The sequence below is a fragment of the Balaenoptera physalus genome (genome assembly GCF_965194825.1).
Source record: "Balaenoptera physalus genome assembly, chromosome: 15".
NCBI classification, from domain to species: domain Eukaryota; kingdom Metazoa; phylum Chordata; class Mammalia; order Artiodactyla; family Balaenopteridae; genus Balaenoptera; species Balaenoptera physalus.
In genome coordinates this window covers 16,832,208-16,853,027 of record NC_138894.1, presented here as the reverse complement: position 1 = coordinate 16,853,027, position 20,820 = coordinate 16,832,208, and the positions used below count along the sequence as shown (strand labels likewise).

The 20,820-nt window shown below is 50.9% G+C and overlaps 1 protein-coding gene across 4 annotated transcripts; it reads right to left on the bottom strand.

The window, feature by feature from the left end:
• Positions 1-43: 43 nt before the first annotated feature.
• SFTPB (surfactant protein B) lies at positions 44-10,061 on the bottom strand. Of its 4 annotated transcripts, none has more exons than XM_082427220.1 (11): positions 9,961-10,061; positions 9,484-9,614; positions 8,876-8,947; positions 8,389-8,514; positions 7,644-7,796; positions 7,337-7,432; positions 4,092-4,275; positions 3,774-3,934; positions 2,849-2,929; positions 2,201-2,285; positions 44-2,074 (listed from the first exon to the last, which is right to left on the bottom strand). In XM_082427220.1, the coding sequence occupies exons 1-10, from the start codon at positions 10,022-10,024 to the stop codon at positions 2,223-2,225; spliced, it is 1,131 nt and encodes a 376-aa protein (XP_082283346.1). In that variant the 5' UTR covers positions 10,025-10,061; the 3' UTR covers positions 44-2,074; positions 2,201-2,222. The 4 variants fall into 4 exon arrangements, with proteins under 4 accessions (XP_082283346.1, XP_082283347.1, XP_082283349.1 ...); XM_082427221.1 differs by having other exon boundaries at positions 4,092-4,206; XM_082427223.1 differs by having other exon boundaries at positions 4,092-4,206; positions 9,484-9,611; positions 9,961-10,057.
• Between the last annotated feature and the right edge of the window lie 10,759 nt (positions 10,062-20,820).

Here is a 20,820-nt window from a genome sequence, read left to right as displayed (position 1 = left end):
GTCTTGTAATTGAAATAATGGCTTTCAAGACAATAGTCTGCTATAGATTTACAAAAAGATTTACTTAAAAGTTCAAATTCAGAGGCCAAGGGTTTGTGTCAATCTTCCCTACCCCAAGCGCAGGTTGTATAAAAAGCTCTTCCTGGTGCTTGAATGGTGGAACCATTCAGGGTGGAGCCAAAGGGTGGGCAAATGGATTGAAAAAGTCTAGTTCAGGGTCAAAGTCTACATCCAATATAGCTCTCTCCTGGGATTGGTAGGATTGTGGGTGATTTCAACTGTTTCTTGGTCTGCAATTTCTGAATTTTCTACGGTAAACATGTATTTCTTTTATAATAAGAAACATAATAAAAGTTCTTTTATGAAGTGAAGGGACACTTCCAGGCATTTAGGTCTTTAATGCTAAAGGTTAATTAATTTGGTTGGTTGTTTTTTTTTTTGGTATATTTTGAGTTTGGGGTACCCTGACGACCTCACTTCATCACAGTGGGTGGGCTCTTTGGGAGGGGGGAGGGTAACAGGTGGGGTCCAGCCTGGAAGCAGTTACAGGAGGGAGAGGTGACGTAGGCGTATATTTCTCCATCATGAAGGAGGGTGGGGCAGGCCCCCCCCACCCCCGCCCGGCTACCTTCAGGGTGAGGCTGCAGCTTCTGCAGCATCTTAAAGGGCAGTGTCTTTTCTTTTAGGACAAGGAGATGGCACTTTGTTAGTATCCTTATGGTTGCTGCATTACCTGGGAACTGATCCCCAGCGTGACCAGCCCCAAGTGAGCTTTGAGGAGATACATCACAGCAGGAATCGAGTCACCCTGGCATTTCAAACAAAAGTTGGGAGTTCAACCTTACAAAAAGCAACAACAGCTCTTAAGCAGGAAAACGTTCAAATATTGAAAGTGGCCAATCACCTTCCGCCAGGCTTGAGCACTGCCGTGCTCACCTTTGACCACGCCAGGGGTTTCCTGATGTTTAAAAAAAGTTTAAGGATTTCACATGTCTATCTTTTCTGGTACTTTATGTTCCCACTTTTTATTCTTCTGAATCTTGAATTTTGTGAAAGTGTTTTAGCAGAATAATTATAAAAGCTAGGATCTTGTGCACGTGGAGATCGGAGTGAGGCAGGGCCCAGCTTTTCCCCTGCTGTCCTCTTGCAGCCAGGACTTGGAGAAGCACTGGGGGCCCACAACGAGATCCCCTCGGCCCAGCCCTGGGGAGATCTCTACCCTGTGAGAGCAGGGATGGCTCAGGTAGTGTGTGAAGGTGGCCCCGGCCCGGAAACCCCCTCTGCAGACCCCCTCCAGAAGATGCAGCCTTGGCTGTGCCTTACACCCAGAGTGGACGGAAGTGGCTCTGGTTTCAGGCTGTGGTTAGAGATAGGACAGACCAGGCTGAGGATTTGGGGAGCAGGCCGGGCTTCTCCCTGACCTGCAGATGGAAGAGGCTGGCCCCGGGGTGTGAGCTTCAGGAGGGCAGCGGGCTCGCTCTTTTATTCACAGCTCTGGCCCTTGCCCCTAGAAGGTGGCCTGGCCACAGGCACTCACTGCATTTTTAAAAAATGAGCAAAGAAATGAATAAATGACCTTTGTGTTGGGGTCTTGCTCTGGGGAGAATTGTAAAGTTGACCAGGTTTGTTCTCAGGGGCACTTCCCTGCCGGAAGGCACCTGGCACAGAGGCTGCATCTTACCCACCCCTCCATCCTAAGGTGCGGCCTCTGACCGAATGACAGGGGAGGGAGAGAGGGATGTGTCTCAGGAGTGGGGAGACAGGTGATGGCAGAGTTCCTGGCCTCTGATGGGGTGTCATCTTCGGGCAGCAAAGTCTGATTTCCCCTGAGTTTCAGGAAAGGCTGGCCTTGGTCTAAACACATCCAAGACTGAAGAGTGCAGAGGGTGAGCTGTAAGGGGGAAGCCTCAGGCAGGCACAGAAGCTCCCCTGAGGGCTGGGCCAGAGTGAGGGAGCTGGGAGCTGGGCCTGGCACTGAGCGCCACAGGGATTCTGGGCAGAGGGGTGAGCGGGTTCGAGAGAGGTCATTCTGGTGAAGGTGCTGCCAGGGGCCCTCAGGAGCCTCGAGTTTGGCCTGTGAAGAAGAGGATGGAGCAGCCAGAATCAGTGGCTGTCTTTTCCTGCTTGGGGACAGAGGGGCTCCCCTCCTGATGGGAGGAGGACCTGCCCACACTCCCGTCAGTTGGGGGCCTGGACTCACCTGGCATGACGTTGAGTTCTCATCAGAAGTGGGGTCTGTGGACACACTGGAGAGGACTGAACGGGGTCATGCACATCCCCAGGGCCTGCCACAGGGACAGCATTAGGGCCTGAGGCCTTGCACCCCCCATTCCCAGCTCTGAGGATGTTAGGGAATCTCCTCCTAGAAGGGGCGGCTCTCACTCCACCTGCCACCTGGTGGGAGCTCTTGAGGTGACCTCATGGACTCCTTGGGCCACTCCCTGAGCCACAGCCCTTCTGGGTTTAGAGCTGGCGGAGGTGGGATGCTCGTCCCAAGACTCTCACTTTGTAGCCCACCATCAAGCACACACTGCTCAGTGAACACCCCCCCATCCCAGAATGCACCTCAAACCACACTCCTTAAAGCTGCCCTCTCCCTTCCCATACTCCTCTTTTTCATTCTTTCGTGGCTTTCTCTTGACTTCTCTGAGACTGCCTTTTCTATCGTAAAACATGCGAGGGCATGTCCCAGTTGGGGGCCTGCGCTCCTGGGGCTGTCCTGCACCCCGGGGGAATGGGGCCGCCCTGCACCCCGGGGGAATGGGGCCCTTGAGGACCGTGGACCGGAGAGGGCGGGGGTCCTGGGAGCTGAGGAAAGTCCCGGATCAGCTGGGAAGGGTGGGTGTACCTGGCAGGCGGTGTGGGCGTCCCAGCCCCCGGACACTAGGGTCTGCAGCTGGGGTGCGTGCTGCGTCACGAACTGCTCACACTGCGGAAGGAGACAGACACAGGGTGGGGTGGGCCCGGGCCCAGGGCAGGGCTCTCCTGCCTGGCTGACCAGGCCTCCCCACTTAGATGGATCACCCCAGGGTTCCCCCGGACCTCGTGTAGGTCCAGCCCTCAGTCCCCGCTGAGCAGCTCCGGCTGTAACACTCTGAACAAGCCGCCGTGGGCTGAAATGGGGGTTTCTGCCGGGAAAGCCAGGGACGTTGGAGGTGGAGGCACAGGGGCAGAATCTCATCCCCCTTTCCCCCCTCCCCCTAAATTTCAGTTCTGGAAGGCATCCTAAAGCTCATCTGGTCTTGGAGACCTGATGTGATGGGCAGTAGGGAGTACCATGTGGAAAGCAGCCTCCTGGGACGGGAGTCAGCGGGCTTGTCGCCCACTCTGAGTACGGGGACTCCAGGACTTCAGGCCCAGCCCTCTCCTGCAGGGGGGTTGGTCCCCACTGAGTCACACCGGAAGGAGGGTTGGCGCTGGGACAGGACTGGGACCCTGGAGAGATGGCCAGGCCCTCTCGGGCTCCAGCCGGCCCTGACATTACTCATCTCCTGGTAGATGACCGGGCCTCCCTCCTGGTCCATGAGAGAGGCCTGCTGGTCCTCCAGAGCCCACGCCCTTTGTCCAGAGACAACTCCTGACCTTAGCGGGGTTTGCCCTAAGTTACAGCACCACCACTGTTTGGCCCACATCCCGTCTGCCTGTCTGAGCTCCTTAACGGCGGTGGGGGGGAAGTATCTCAGTGTATCTCTGGCTGGGAAGTCTTTCCTGGGCTCCACCCTCCACCACTGGCAGCCCCTGGGTCCCAAGCCTCTGCTGTGCCTGCCCCTCACCTTTTGCCTATCCAGCCAGGAGCCCAGGCAGGCCTGGCGCATTGCCTGTGGCATGGCCTGCTCGCTGCTCTTCCCTGCCTGGGTGGTCACAGACACGCAGAGCTGGCACTCAGTGTCTTGCGGTAGCCATTCTCCTGGCAGGGACCCCAGAGCGGTGAGGGCTAGAGAGAAAAAACAGTCAAGGATGCCCTGCAGAGTATTCAGTTCCCGTCCTCACTGGTGCATTGCAGGGGCACCTGGGAGGGAGAGGGTCGTGCAGGGCCAGGGTGGGGAGGGATGAGAGTGGGCGATGGGCAGAGGCTGGGACTGCAGGCTCACCTGGGCCAGCGCCGTCCTCGCTGGAGCACCGGAGGATGAGGCCGCAGACCAGCTGGGGCAGCATGCGGTCCAGCAGTGTGTTTAACAGGATGGAGACGTAGCGCTCGGCAAGGCACTGGCAGATGCCGCCCACCACCAGGGGTACCACGTGGCACACTTGGGCCACAGTTGTGGCCAGCGTACCCTGGGGTGGGGGCCGAGAGAGGGCAGGGTCGGACCTTCTCTTGAAAGACCTAGTCAGTGCCTAGCACTAGCTGGGTACTTTGTAGACCTTACTTTGTTCCCTTGGAGAATTATTATACTGTTTACAGATAAGGACCCTGAGCATCACAGAGTCCAGGGGACTTGCCCAGAATCACTGAACTGGTGCAAGAATCAGGCCATGGACCCACCTTTGACTTCAAAGAGTCTGGAATTGCTGAAATTCCAGAGCTGCCCAGAGAGGTGGTCATTGCCAAGGCCACATGGCAGCCTGGGGCAGAGGCAGAACCAGACCTGAGTCTTCTCCCTCCTGACCCGGGCATGCTGTGCTTTCCCGCTCCTGTCTGTGCTCCAGAGCCTGCGGTTTCAGGAGTCCCTGGGGGAAGCCAGGAGTTTCCCCACCCCACCCTTGATTCCAAACACAACCTCCCAGCTGAGGGGCAAGGAGAGAGGCGGCAGGCACGCTCATCCCTCCGCTCCTTTATTCATTCAGCCAAGAACTTACATGCATGAAATAAGCTACAAGGACATATTGCACATCACAGGGAATATAGCCAATATTTTATAATAACTATAAATGGCATATAACCTTTCAAAGTTTTGTGAATCACTATATTGTACACCTGTAACATATAATACTGTACATCAACTATACTTCAATTAAAAAAAAAAGAACCTATATGCGGCAGGCTGGCCTGGGCCCTGCTCCTGCTTGCAACCCTCCGCTGTCCCCTAGCACCAGAAAGGCCGAGGAAGGAGTAGGGCAGAGGGACGTGTACTTCTCTGGGATGTAACACATTCCAAATGGTACATCTCACCAAATGTACCCATTTGCTCGCAACAGATCCCACACTCGGCCTCCTCTCCTGCTATGATGAGGTATCCCTGCTCTGTCAAAAGCTGGCCCATCTCCTTGTGCATTGGGTCCACCCTGCCCCCACCTGCACACGTGCTTCACCTCTGCATCCTCCTCTCTGTCCTGCCTCATTGCTATTCCCTCCTGCCCATTGGTCTCTTAGCATGTGAACACGTTAAAATAGCTTCTCTCATTAAAAAGCCTCACCCCGGGACTTCCCTGGTGGCCCAGTGGCTAAGACTCCGTGCTCCCAATGCAGGGGACCTGGGTTCCATCCCTGGTCAGGGAACTAGATCCCACGTGCTGCAACTAAGAGTTCGCATGCCACAACTAAATTTCCTGCATACCGCAACGAAGATCCTGCATGCGGCAACGAAGATCCCGTGAGCCGCAACTAAGACCCAGACCAGCCAAATAAATAAATAAATAAATAAATAAATTAATTAATTAATTTTTTTTTAAAAGAGCCTCACCCATCTCCACTCCCCTTCCCAGAAAAACTTCATGGAAGAGTTGTCAGTACTTAATGCTACGCTTTGGTCCCCGTAACTCCTCCAAAACAGCTCTCAAGGTCACAGCATCCCCCTGGACATGTGTTGTCGATCCCTCAGCAGCTTTGGGGCCCGATGACCGCTCCCTCCTTGCTGAAATGCCTTCTTCTCTCAGCCTCTGTGACCCTCATGCCGTGGTGTCCCCACCTTCCTGGCTGTCCCTCCTCAGGTTCTTTCGCTGGTGTTTCCCTTTGCTTGGACCGGGCCTCCTTCTCCTCGACCTGGTCCACACCACGTCCTTGGATGATCCCAACCGTTCCCTGGGATTTAAATCTTGTCTGTAGCCTCGACTCTCAGACTGATGTCTCTGGACCTGGCTGGGGGATCCGGCTGCCTGCTTGTCGCCTCCTCTTGCATGTTGCACAAGAGTCTTCAACTCAGCATGGCCAGGAGAGAACTCATGATTTTTCTGCCCAGACCTGTTTCTTCTCAAATCTACTCATCTCAGCTGGGGGCATTCCAGAGAACCCATTGCTCAAGCCAAAGTCCATGGAGTCATTGCCGATTCCTCTCTCGTCCCCACTCCCCAGGTCCCGTCCATCGCTGAGTCCTGCAGAGCCCCCGTCCCAGACACGTCCCCAGTCCCCCTCCTAGCTCCACTCCCCATTTCTGCAATCATCTCCTTGCTCTCATTTTTTCTCTCCCATCTGCCCAATTCATTCTTCAAACCGCAGGAGCTCGATCTTGCTGAAGTGTAAATCCAGTCATGGCCTCCCCCTGCCTGAAACCCTTCCACAGCTGTGAACTGCGTTCAGAAGAAGGTCCAGCGTTCCTTCGCTTGGCTCCAGTGTTTCTCCCGGGCCCGCCGACCTACGCTCTGCCCCCTCGCCGACCACTCTCCCCGAGCCCACCTGAGGCAGCCACAGAGCCGACCGAGCTCGTTCTGCTTTGTCATCCTCCAGGCCTCAGCTCAGCCATCACCTCCTCAGAGACGCCTCCTGACGACCATCCTAAACCCCCTCCCCCATCACTGTCCCTCCCCTCATCTGTTTTCATTCTCTGCTCTGAAGTAACCACTACCTGAAAAAAATCTCTCCCACCACAATGCAAACTCAGGAGGGTGGGGACGCCCTCAGTGACCAGGTGGCCGTGCAGGCCCTCATCTGGAAGGGCCGACGGGGCAGGGCCTGTCCTCACTTGGGCCCCATTTCAGGGCAGGGCCGTTGGGTGATGGTCACTACAGGTCTGGAAGACCCCACGTTTGGGGCAGGCAGGGATGGAGTGTCCATCTGCGGAAATTCTCCTTTTGTAAAATGAAAGAACCTTTTCTACAAAGACGACTGAGATTCTTTTCTGTACTTTGACACCTGGCATAGTGCCTGGCACACAGTCGGGGCTTCACAGTGGTTTTGTTTCTGTTTGTTTTTTTCTCCCCCATGGCTTGAGGGAGCTTAGTTTCCCGGACCAGGGATTGAACCTGGGTCACGGCAGTGAAAGTGCCGAGTCCTAACCACTGGACCGCCAAGGAATTCCCCACAGTCGTTGAACAGGCTCTAGGTCTGGCACCTACCAGGCCCAGCCTGAGTGCCAGGGTCCCTTGGGTTGGGACAATGCAGCCAGCTGGCCCCTGGTGGGCGTATGGGGAGAGGTGGGGGGAAGTGGAGGTGTGGGCGGCCTCGTGGCCCTGGACGCCTCACCTTGGGAATCACAGCTTGGATCCGCTTGATCAAAGTCCTGCAGAGCCAGCAGACGGGGAGGGGGATGGGGAGGGGGAACCGCTGCTCGGAGAGATCCTGGGGGAGAGAATCGCGCTGGAGGCAAGCTGGACAGAAGGCTCCTCCGGGCTCTGCCTCGCCCGACTCGCCTCCACTTCCGTGTCCCCTCCTCCTGCTCCTGCCGTAGGCCCTGCCTGGAGCTGCTGGTCCCCTTCCCAATGCTGCCCCTCCCAGGCCAAGTGATCCAGGACCTCGGCCATGGCCCTCGCTCTCTGGATCTCCATCTCACCTGTGTCTGCGGCCCGGGCCTCGCCTTGAGGGCCCCAGGCAGCACGGAGAGGACCAGCTTGTCCTGCAGGGGGCCTGACGGCTCTGGCTCCTGCCCTGGCTCTGGATGCCTGTGTTTGCACAGGCCCAAGTGCTCGCAGGTGGCCTTCGGGCTCTAGGGCACAACGCAGGGTGAGAAGGTGATTGGGGTGGGGGAGGGGACCCCCCCACTCCCCTTCCGTCTGGCTCAAGGACTCAGGCACCAGGCCACTGCCTTTAGGCCTGGAATGCGGGGAGCAGGCTGGTTTGGGGCTGTGGCTTAGGACTCTGTCGGGGTGGGAGAGGAGACCAAAGGCAGAGAGGGGGTCAAGTGGGGACTTTGGGGCACGTGTCTGGGAATGTGTGTGAACGAGTGTGAACGCGGATGTTTGTGAGAATGAGTGAGTGTAAGTATGTGAGGGTGTGTTTGTCGTGTGAGCGTGTAGACGGCGTAGGTGTCGCGTGAGACTGTGCGCAGTGAGTGTGTGACTGAGCGTTTGTCTGTGTGAAGGGTGTGAGGGTGCGTGCCGGTGCCTGAGAGCGCGCAGGCCCACCGTGTACGGCTGAGTGGGGGGCGCTGTCACCTGGCTACAGGCCGAGGGGCACTGAGTTTCCTGCACCCCGTGTGGGCAGGGGGTGGGCTGCCACGGTGGGGGGGTAACTCAGGGAGAGGGTGGGCGTGAAGGCCGTGCAGGAGGCAGGGTGCAGGCGAGGCAAGAGGGCCTCACCATCTGGTTCTGGAAGTGGTGGATGACCAGTGGGAAGTAGGTGTCCAGCATGCGGTGGCACTGGGACCCCAGCAGCTTCAGCGGGAAGATGTCGCACTCGTGCTCCAGCAATTCCCGTATCGTGCCCTGGGAGGCAGGCGGGAGACGGGGCCGTCAGCCTGGACTCTCTGAGGTTTGCCCCTGCCTGAACCCCTGGACATGAGGCCATTGCCCACCTGACTGGCCACCTTCACCCAGGACCCTGGAGTTGGGAGGGTGCTAAGGCGCCGCATACTTGGGCACAGGGATGACTGCTCCCCTCAGGAAAGACCGTCTCTGGCTGTGCTACCGAGCTCGCTTCCAGAGCCCTCTCCCGGCCGAGAGGCGCCTGGAGTCCCACGGGGGAACCCAGGCATCACCCCCGAGCTGGAGATGGCTCCTTTAAGGGGCTAACCTCTTCCCTATCTCTTAATCCCCAAGCTTCAGTCCAGGGTCTGGGCCTCATTACCTGGGAAATGACCTCCTTGGCCATCTTGGTGAGAACGTAGGTGATGTCCTCACATTCCTGGCACAGGTCATCCTGAGGAGAGGGCCCCAGTTTGGGGCACATGAGTGGAGGCCATGCTCCCAGCTCAGGTGGCTGAGGCTGATAGGGTGCTCCAGGACACAGGCAACTGCCCACGATCCGATCCCAACCCATCCCATCCCTCCCATCCCATCCCAACCATCCCATCAATCCCATCCCTTCCACCCTAATCCATCCCATCCCATCCCACCCCATCCCAACCATCCCATCAATCCCATCCCTTCCACCCCAACCCATCCCATCACATCCCATCCCATCCCAACCCATCCCATCCCTCCCATCCCATCCCAACCCATCCCATCAATCCCATCCCTTCCACCCCAACTCATCCCATCCCATCCCATCCCATCCCATCCCAACCATCCCATCAATCCCATCCCTTCCACCCCAACCCATCCCATCACATCCCATCCTATCCCATTCCATCCCATCCCCTACAGGGGCTCCAATCCTTCAGGCCCATCCAGAGCCTACCCAGGACCCTCTATCCCAAGACCTTTGGTCTCGGTGCATCCTTGGGTGGTACTCACAGCTTCCACATGTCCCCAGACTTCCTTCAGGCAGTGCCCTAGGGCTCTGCACTGCAATGCTTGCTCCAGGCTTTGGCACCAGAACTCGGGGCCCTGGGCGCAGGCCAGGGATGGGGTGGTCCCGACAGCTGCTGTTTGGGGCCAGAGCAACCTTGGGGTCCAAGCCACACCTGGCACCCTGGCCTCACCCAACCTCCAAACCCAATTTTACTGGGACGCATGACCGTTAAACATGCTGGAGTCGGACGGCTCTGCGTTCTACCTGCTATAGTGCCCGCCAGCTGTGCAACCTTGGACAAGCCCTGGAGTTTCTCTGAGTCAAAACTCCCTCATCTTTAAAACGAGGACAAGGTACAGCCTGAGGATAATGCCTGGGACAGAGCCAGGGCTCGGTAAGGGGTGGAGGAGGTCGTGATGCCCCCTCCACACCTGGCCCCGGGGTGGCGAGTGGGGTGAGGAGAGGCTGGGGAGACTCACCAGTGCCTGGACCACAGAGTGCGGCCAGCAGGAGCAGCCACGGCAGCAGGTGTGACTTGGCCATGACTCCTCCACAGCCTGGACGCCCTGCCTGGGGTGGGGCCCTTATAGCTGGGGGCTGGGGTGTGGGAGCAGAGCTCTGCGGGAGCAGCCGTGACCTCAGTGTTTGCCTTTGCCCTGGAGGGCCCTCCAGGTGCTTTGATTTGATCCCCTCCTCTTCCCAGCAGTGACACTCCTGCCAGCCACCCACCCCCGGCTCCTGCCTGATGCCCATCCTGCTCCCATGGTCCCCCAACCCCTGCACAGCCGCATCCTATCCCCCATGGGCCTGGACTCCCTCTAACCAGGGGGCTCTTGAGCCTTCACATCGGGTCCCATCTCTCTGGGTTATGGAAGGGAAACTGAGGCAGGACCGGGGCAGCCAGGGTGACTCCCCCCAACTCCCATCTCTACCCCAGGCCTCTCAGCCCTCCTCTGCTCTTGAGCAATTGCTCTTAAGAGCTTCCTGCCTGGCTCTTGACCCAGGGCAAGCACCGGAGGGGCAGACTGGTAACCCTCCAAGGCCACCTACCCCGCCCCACCCCCTCCCTATCCTTTCCTCCAGAAAACTCCTCTGGTTCTATGAGAACACGGCTGGCATTAGTCAGAAGAGCATTTACATGAACCAAAGAAAAAAAGCCAAAGTGCCCCAAGAGTCTGAGCCAAGGGGCACAGCTTGTTCAGGAGGAAGAAACCTCTGCAGCTGCCAGGTCAGGCCCCCCCGAGGCAGCGCACACCCAAGGACAAGCTCACTACCCCCGAGGGGCGGACACGAGGGGCAAGAGCAGGGAGTCGGGCGTTGGCTCGTGGCCACCAGCGTGGCTGAGGCCTGGGGCGCCCTCTCCAGCGGAAGCTCACGGGCGCGGGCAGGGCGGGAATCAGCGCCAATGGACTCGGGATGGCCCAGTGACTCCCTCAAGGTCACACAAGGACTCGGGCAGTTTCTGTTGGCCTCAAGCCCTCGCTGGTATGACCAAGAGATGTGGTGTGTAAACGTGTGACAAAGATGGGGACCCCATGACTTGTATTCCGCCCAAGAAGGTGGGACAGGAGGTGCTTGTAGTTTAGTGAGTGTTAAACAAAGGAGCCGCGCAGGGCACACTCAGGGCTGCCCGAGCTGCAGGGGGCGGGGTCTGCGGATGGCTGCCTCTGGGGGTGTCGGTCAGGGTGTCTAACTGCTGTCACGGGGGCTTCCCACGGCCCCTGCTTCCTTCTCACAGCGCAGAGCAGGCTGGTTCAGGAGGTGAGGCTCTGGTCCGCGCTGTCACTCAGGAGCCCAGGCCCCTCCCTCTGCCTGCTCTTCTGTCCCCCAGGGCTCGGGGTCCTCCCCTGGATGCTGTGCATCTGGCCAGCAGGGCACAGAGAGAAAGAGGGGGAGATAAGGAGGGGAGAGTTGGGGGTCAGGCCTGGGGGTGGCCTTCATTTCTGCCTCCAGGTTTTGGGCCAGGATTCCATCACACTGTCCCACTTAACCACGGGAGGGCTGGGGGACATCATGTGCCCGTGTGCCCAGGGGAAAGCGACATGGAGTTGGACACATGGCATTGTCTCAGATCCACCACACTGAACACAAAACTGTGTGTTCTGTGGGGTTTTCTGGATAATGGGTCCATGGCTCCTATCAAATCCTCAAAGAGGGGTCAGTGTCTCCACACCCTAGAGAGCTGCCATCCAAGAGGAAAAAATAAAGAAAACACAAAAAAAAACAGCTGTTGACCAAGCTGCCCTGGCCTGGGGCAGGGATGAGGATGTCTGCCTCGTGGTCCCTGGGATGGGTCCCTGGTTCTTCTTGATCTGACGTGAGTGGCACCACATTCTCTGATTAAAATTTGGCTTCTTAGTGAGGTGGGAGAAAGATGGACAGGCAGTTCGGGGTTAGTAGATGCAAACTATTACATATAGGATGGATAAACAACAAGGTCCTACTGTGTAGAATAGGGAACTATATTCAATATACTGGGATAAACAATAAGGGAAAAAATATAAAAAAGAATGTATATATGTGTATAACTGAGTCACTTTACAGTACAGCAGAAATTTACAAAACATAGTAAATCAACTATACTTCAATAAAAAATACATTTAAAAAAAGGAAAAGAAAGACAATAAAATTTGGCTCTTCTCCTGGGGCATGGCTACAGAGAGAGCCTGCACAGATCTGCTGTACAGCCAGCTGTCCTCCTGACCCATGTATTTCTCACTGTAAATGAATAAAGAATCATCCTGAAGAAAAAAAAAAGAAACATTCTGTTAGCCACCCCAAGATCTGAGAGTTTATTAACTTGAGTTTGTCAGTAAGAGGTGACTCCCCTCCTGGCATGTGGACAATTTGACATCTCTGAGGGCCAGTTCCTGGTGACCAAGCTACACAGTTCATGCTTCCTGCCTAGTACCGTGCACACAGCCCACCACAGTCTACACTGCACAAGCCTACTCTTGCCTGTCCCCAGCCACCCTGTCTAGAAAGTGCCCTCACCACACTTCTGGAAAGGGAAGCCCCATGGACCCCTTCCCTCCAACCCCCTGTCTGGAGTCTTTTGGGACAGGAGTAGACACCTGACCCAAAGAGAATCAATCCATTGGTCTGGCTGAGCCAACTGGATTTTGAACTGGGAGATAAGAGGTGAGTCAGTTGGTAGTGAGACAGGAGAGAAGCAAATGTGTGAAGAGCCAAAGCCACATTAATGGTGGATTAAAAGAGCGTCCTTGACTACTTACTGTAAAGTGGCCTGGAGCAAACCAAAACTGCATTTTACACTTCCTAGCATGGCTATTATTAAAAAACAGAAAATATAGCTGGGCCTCTGTGTCTGCAGGTTCTGAATCCATACATTCAACCAACCTTGGATCCTACACGACATGGAGGGCCGGCTATGGAACCTGAGCATCCTAGGATTTTGGTATCAGTGACGGGTCCTAGAACCAATCCCTTGCAGATACTGAAGGTCGACTATAACAAGTTGATGAGTATGTGGAGAGACTGGAAACCTAGTGCATTACTGATGGCAGTGTAAAAGGGTGTAGTTGCTGTGGAAAGCGGTTTGTGCAAAATAGTTCTGCAAAACAGTTCTTCAAAACGTTGAACGTAGAATTAATTACATTATGACCCAGCAAGTCCACTCCTAAGTGTATGTCCAAGAGAATGGAAAGCAGGGACTGCAACAGATACTTGCACGCCCATGTTCATAGCAGCATTACTCATACCAGCCAAAAGGTGGAAACAACCCAAGTGCCATCAACTGATGAATGGGTAAACAAATGTGGTATATCTATACAGTGGAATATTACGTGGCCATAAAAAAGGGATGAAATTCTGACATATGCTACAACATAGATGAACCTTAAAAACATGATGCTCAGTGAAATAAGTCAGACACAAAAGGACAAATACTGCATGATTCTATTTATATGAGGTCCCTAGAGCAGTCAAATTCATAGAGACAGAGAGTAGAATGGTGGTTGCCAGGGGCTGGGCAGAGGAGGAATGGGGAGTTAGTGTTTAATGGGGACACAGTTTCAGTTTTGCTAGATGAGAAAGTGCTAGAGGTGGATGGTGGTGATGGTTATACAATATTGTGAATGTACTTAATGCCACTGAACTATACACTTAAGATTGTTAGCATGGTAAATTAATGTTATGTATATTTTACCACAAGTTAAAAGAAGCGGGGTGGGCGGGAGAGAAGAGAGAGAGAGAGATAAGTCAAGCTGGTAGTGAAAGAAAGTTTGTTTTTCTTTTGATTGTGGGAAACGTGAGGCTCCAAAGTGCGGGACTTGAGAGAACTGGGGGCTGAGACCCAAGGGAATCAGCAAAATGTTGTTACAGGTTGTATTTTAAAACCACGTTTATATCCTTTGGGAGATGAAAGTGAACAGCAGAATTCCTATTAATTCTTTTTGTTTTGGGCTGCATTTCCCTGACAGTGCTCTGAGACTGACTCATCAGGGCCTGTGACTTTCCTCCCCTCTCCCACCCCAACTCTTTTATTGGAGTGTATTTGAATATAGCTTCGGAGTTTGGGGTAGAACCCATGAGGAAAACAAGGCAAATACCACCTTTTCCAGCACAGTCCTTTCTTACGTTTTACTTTCTTTCAAAAGAAGGAACTTAGGGACTTCCCTGGCGGTCCAGTGGTTAGGGCTCTGTGCTTCCACTGCAGGGGGCATGGGTTCGATCCCTGGTCGGGGAACTAAGATCCTGCATGCCACACTGCAAAGGAATTTATTTGGGGGAGGAGGAGGGAGGGCAACTTAGAATTCAGAAACAACTTTCACTCATTCATTCATTTGACCAAATAGCAGTTAATGATGTGAGAGCTGGGACCACAGTGCTCACAGCCTTCGTGGACACCAGGATGAGCCCGGGAACTCCCGGAGACATTGGGAGTAGAGGAGACTTTGTAAGGGCTGAGATTCTTGCAGTAGCTGGAAGGGAGGGACCCTGGGAAGTTCAAGTTATTATTCTGGCATTGATTACATTTTTAAGCCCGTGTTGGGATGACTTGAAGAAATAACGGCTCTATTTATTTCACCCAATTAAGAAATATATATATATATATATATATATATATATATATAATTGGCAATGTGCCAGGCACTATTCTAGGCACTGGAGATGCAGCATTGAACAAACTCAATAATGGTCTTGCCTTCAGGGAGCTTTCCTCCTCATGGGTGCTGTTTAGGGAGCCAGGTGTCTGTGTCTCTCTCACTGAACCATGGGCCCTGGGAACAGGAATCTCATCTAATTCTTATCTGTGCTTTCACAGCACCCTTGATGGGGCTTTGTCCACAGTGGGTGCGCAAACATACTTCCTGAATGGAGTGGTCCTTATGGATTAATCCTGCTCAGGATGTTAACAGCTTAACACGTGAAGCTCTCCCAACATGGCACTTTTATTATATCCAGAAACTAGAAATATCTGAGGGCAAAGGAGGAACTAAAATCACAGGCCTTTTTTTTTTTTTTTTCACACACACACACACTGTATTTTATTTTTACAAGAGATAAATAAACTGACACCAAGCATTGTAAATGGATGACCACAACAAAAGCAACAACGATTGCAATTACCAAACACAAAACACTCATACTATGTCATAATATTGACATTCAGTCCAGTAATCCTCCACTGTAACAGCTCCTTTACTTTGCAGTGAAAATTGATTTGTATATTTTTTGCCTCTGAGTCCTTGTGGGATTGTTTTTTTCTATTCAAACAGAAAGTCACAAAAATTATAATCATCCTCATCAGTTCACTCAGTCCCATGTAATTAATTTTTTTTTCATCTTGATCTTTTGTTAGCACTTTTATGAATTCATCAGTTTTCCATTAGAGTTCTGAAAATGCTTATTGATTCAGTTCAGCATATAGTCAGTTACCAGAAACGTGTACTTGTCAGAGTCTTTTCCATGAATTCCTTGAAGATGAAACCCTTTTATAGGAACATATTTGCAAAAGCATCAGAGTACACCCAGAACTGTCTGTAAATGACAAAAGACTGAAAAATGACCACGGTTAAAGATTTGATGAAAGTTCATAATAATGTAATTGACAAGGAAATTTAGTTATTTCTGAGATACACATTTTAAAGTAATAACTAGAATTATGACTTATAACATTATACCAGAACATATAAGATTTTTAGAAATTTCATGTAATGTCTGAAACATTTATATTAACATATTTCCATACAAATAACCCAAAGAAAGTTTAGTATTAGTTGTTTTTTTTGTTTGCTTGTTTGTTTTATACTGCAGGTTCTTATTAGTCATCAATTTTATACACATCAGTGTATACATGTCAATCCCAATCGCCCAATTCAGCACACCACCATCCCCACGCCATGGTGGTTTTCCCCCCTTGGTGTCCATACGTTTGTTCTCTACATCTGTGTCTCAACTTCTGCCCTGGAAACCAGTTCATCTGTACCATTTTTCTAGGTTCCACATACATGCGTTAATATACGATATTTGTTTTTCTCTTTCTGACTTACTTCACTCTGTATGACAGTCTCTAGATCCATCCACTTACTTCACTCTGTATGACAGTCTCTAGATCCATCCACGTCTCAGCAAATGACTCAATTTCGTTCCTTTTTATGGCTGAGTAATATTCCATTGTATATATGTACCACAACTTCTTTAGCCATTCGTCTGTCGATGGGCATTTAGGTTGCTTCCATGACCTGGCTATTGTAAATAGTGCTGCAATGAACATTGGGGTGCATGTGTCTTTTTAAACTATGGTTTTCTCTGGGTATATGCCCAGTAGTGGGAATGCTGGAGCATGTGGTAATTCTATTTTTAGTTTTTTAAGGACCCTCCTTACTGTTCTCCATAGTGGCTGTATCAATTTACATTCCCACCAACAGTGCAAGAGGGTTCCCTTTTCTCCGCACCCTCTCCAGCATTTGTTGTTTGTAGATTTTCTGATGATGCCTATTCTAACTGGTGTGAGGTGATACCTCATTGTAGTTTTGATTTGCATTTCTCTAATAATTAGTGATGTTGAGCAGCTTTTCATGTGCTTCTTGGCCATCTGTATGTCTTCTTTGGAGAAATGTCTATTTAGGTCTTTTGCCTATTTTTGGATTGGGTTGTTTGTTTCCTTGATATTGAGCTGCATGAGCTGTTTATATATTTTGGAGATTAATCCTTTGTCCGTTGATTCGTTTGCAAGTATTTTCTCCCATTCTGAGGGTTGTCTTTTCGTCTTGTTTATGGTTCCTTTGCTGTGCAAAAACTTTTAAGTTTCATTAGGTCCCATTTGTTTACTTTTGTTTTTATTTCCATTACTCTAGGAGGTGGATCAAAAAAGTTCTTGCTGTGATTTATGTCAAAGAGTGTTCTTCCTATGTTTTCCTCTAAGAGTTTTATAGTGTCCGGTCTTACATTTAGGTCTCGAATTCATTTTGAGTTTATTTTTGGGTATGGTGTTAGGGAGTGTTCTAATTTCATTCTTTTACATGTAGCTGTCCAGTTTTCCCAGCACCACTTATATACAAAGATATACAATGGAGAAAGAGACTGTCTTTTCTCCATTGTATATCTTTGCCTACTTTGTCATAGATTAGTTGACAGACTAATCTATGCGTGGGTTTATCTCTGGGCTTTCTGTCTTGTTCCATTGATCTATGTTTCTGTTTTTGTGCCAGTACCTTATTGTCTTGATTACTGTAGCTTTGTAGTATAGTCTGAAGTCAGGGAGTCTGATTCCTCCAGCTCCGTTTTTTTCCCTCAAGACTGCTTTGGCTATTCGGGGTCTTTTGCGTCTCCATACAAATTTTTTTTTAATTAATTAATTAATTAATTAATGGCTGTGTTGGGTCTTCATTTCTGTGCGAGGGCTTCCTCTAATTGTAGCAAGTGGGGGCCACTCTTCATCACGGTGCGCGGGCCTCTCACTATCGTGGCCTCTCTTGTTGCGGAACACAGGCTCCAGACGCGCAGGCTCAGTAATTGTGGCTCACGGGCCCAGCTGCTCCGCGGCATGTGGGATCTTCCCAGACCAGGGCTCGAACCCGTGTCCCCTGCATTGGCAGGCAGACTCTCAACCACTGTGCCACCAGGGAAGCCCCCTCCATACAAATTTTAAGATGATTTGTTCTAGTTCTGTAAAAAATGCCATTGGTAATTTGATAGGGATTGCACTGAATCTGTAGATTGCTTTGGATAGTATAGTCATTTTCACAATATTGATTCTTCCAATCCAAGAATATGGTATATCTCTCCATCTCTTTGTATCATCTTTAATTTCTTTCATCAGTGCCTTGTAGTTTTCTGCATACAGGTTTTTTGTCTCCCTAGGTATGTTTATTCCTAGGTATTTTATTCTTTTTGTTGCAATGGTAAATGGGGGTGTTTCCATAATTTCTCTTTCAGATTTTTCATCATTAGTGTATAGGAATGCAAGAGATTTCTGTGCATTAATTTTGTATCCTGCAACTTTACCAAATTCATTGATTAGCTCTAGTAGTTTTCTGTTGGCATCTTTAGGATTCTCTATGTACAGTATCATGTCATGTGCAAACAGTGACAGTTTTACTTCTTCTTTTCCAAATGCTGCCTTTCTCCAAGGGTTGGAGGTTTGGGTTCCCTTATAACTTGGGATAAATGTCCATCATAGTAAATAACCTGGGCACATGTCCCTGAGGTACTGCAGGGACAGAATGCTCTGCATAAAACTGGAAATGGTTAGGGATAGGGAAACAAATAAATTGACCATGTTGACCATTTCCTCCATCCTATGATTCAGTGAGCTTGACCCTGCTACGTTCCCATCACAAATCTGAGGAGTGTTGCAATAGAGAGTAGGTAATCACTGGACTTTTCCTGTGAGTTGAATAAACACTTGAAATTCCGACCCCCTTCCCTTTTCATCCAGGTGACCTAATTTGTCAAGTGAACTCAAGTTTACTATGTTCTGATCAGAAGTTGCCAGTTGGTGGATGGTTAGGGCTAGCAAATTTTATAAACTTCTTTCCTTTTTTGGTTAAGAATCTCAAGAAGTTCATTACCCAGGGGTACAAGGGTCACATTTGGCCTTTGGATCCCAAATGTGGTAGGGAAATGGGGAATTCTTTCTTCCTTAGCATGAGCTGGTGTATCAGCCAGATTCACTGATGGCAAGCAACAGAAACTGACTCAGGCTAAAGTAAGAAAAGGGAAGTGATTGGATGTCCATGGATGCCTCAGGGTGGAAGGGAAAACCTAGAACAGAGCTTGGACAGGAGCCAGGCAGCTCAGAGGGTCTTCGAAGCAGGGATGGCACTTCAGTCTGGCCCAGGTGCAGTCACTGGGATGAATGAACTTCCACCATTCCTCTGTCTTTGTGTCTCTTGCTTCAAAGCCAGATTCCTAGGAAAGCAAGTTCAACTGGCCAAGCTTAGATCAGATGCTTGCCTTTGGTTGTTCTAAGATGGTGAGAGGGAAGTCTGGCACCAGGAGACTTGGGTGACTCTTTTGGCTTATGAAGTGGAGGGTGGATTCCTGTCCACCAAGACTGTACACAGTAGCTGTCAGATCATTCCCCAAAGGAATTTAGAGTGATTATTAGGAAGAAGGAGGAGATGCTGTGTGACCAAACAGTGTCAAACATCCAACCCAGCTTGTAATGATGGTAAGTACTGTCTCTGAAGTACTTCAGAATATGAGGACATTTCTCTGATGGGAATCAGGAACTGTGGATTCCTGGTTCTAGGGGCTTGCCTGACCCAAAGTAGGATGTGCTTTCCCATATACTCAGGCTGAGAACCTTGGCGTTTACTCAACAGACTTCCAGAGTACTGCCTGTGGGCACAGGCCAGGGGCCCAGACAGGCGTGGGTTTCATTCAAATGAAGTTGATCTTGGCCGCCGCTTTGCCTCTTTGGTTTCCTTATCTGGCATGGACCAAAAATACTTGCAAGACTCCTGCAATGTTCTGTTAAGATAACTCATGTGTGTGCCTAGCATGGTGTAAGCTGTGCTGAGAGGTTGGGGGGAGTTACCTGGAAGGTGCTGGGGAGCCAGTGAAACATTTTAGGCAGAGGATGAGGTGATCAGAATTGCAGTTGTCCATAGTTAATGAGATAATTCTCCTCTGCAGGCTGTACCCTAGGGAGAAGTTGGAGTCATCAACTTGCCTTGCTGCAGACTCAGCCCCTGTTCCAGCAGTTGGGCAGCTACCCCATCCCTGGAACCCGGATCCTGGAGGTGGGCTCCTATCCTGAGGCACAAGACACATCCCACACGCCTGCCTTATGTTTCTGTCTTAGATGCTACAATCCCTCCTTAGTGTCCTGCTGAGGACCAGAGAATCACTGTATCCTCAGAATCGTTGTGGGATGCCCCTCCCCTACTGCCCAGGTCATTCCCACCCAAGGAGATGTTTTTTTGGGAGTAGGGATGATGATCTGGAGAGCACCTGTAGGTGCTCTTAAAAATCACAGGACCCAGGCACTGCAGGCTGCACGCTCACGGGCAGAGACCTAGGGTGGGGAGGGGCATGGGTCCCAGGCCAGTGGGACCCCAGCGCCTCTGTGCAGCCCCAGGTGAGGGGACCAGGTAGGAGTGAGGGCTGGTCCAGAGATTTAAGTTTCAGTCAGCTACTTTGAAGGTGGACCTGATGAAGCAGCCCAATGTAGTACTGAGGGGTTGTATCCCAAATTTTTGAGGATGAAGACACTTTACCATCAAGACATTTTACGGAAACCAACATGGTAAAATTTGAACCTTAAGTTATATTGACTGAGAAAGTTAATGATGATCATTAATATATATTAATATAAAATATTAATATAATAATATATACATATAATGCTATTATTAATATGAAAAATTAAGAAAGTTACTATGTTCAATGACACCTTTAAATACATTTATATTTTGTTCACAACAGCATGTGCATATCTTTGAAAAATGTTTTATGTGTGGGTTGACTTTTACCAGTCTATTTCTGGCTGTCCACCTTTTGGAAGGAATGTCTTTCCAAGGTGCTGGCTGCCCTCAGTGGCCTTTCGACCTCCATTCCCACCGGCCTAATCTGATTGGACCAAGGAGATGTCCATAGGGGTGGAGCCTAGCCTATGGCCTGGTGCACAGAGATGCGCTGGGCCAATCAGAGGCCTCGATCTAGAATTAGAACTAACACACTGGGAGGGAGGAGGCTGGTGAAAGTTACAGTCTTGGGCAGCTCTAATGGCTGCAAACAGGGTGACCAGAAATCATAATGAAGCAGTTCATGATTTCTCTTCATTTTATTTTCATTTCGAAAATAAAATAACAATAATAATATTTGTGGAAATAAAAATAAAAGCTAAGTTTTGTTGAGCATTTTCT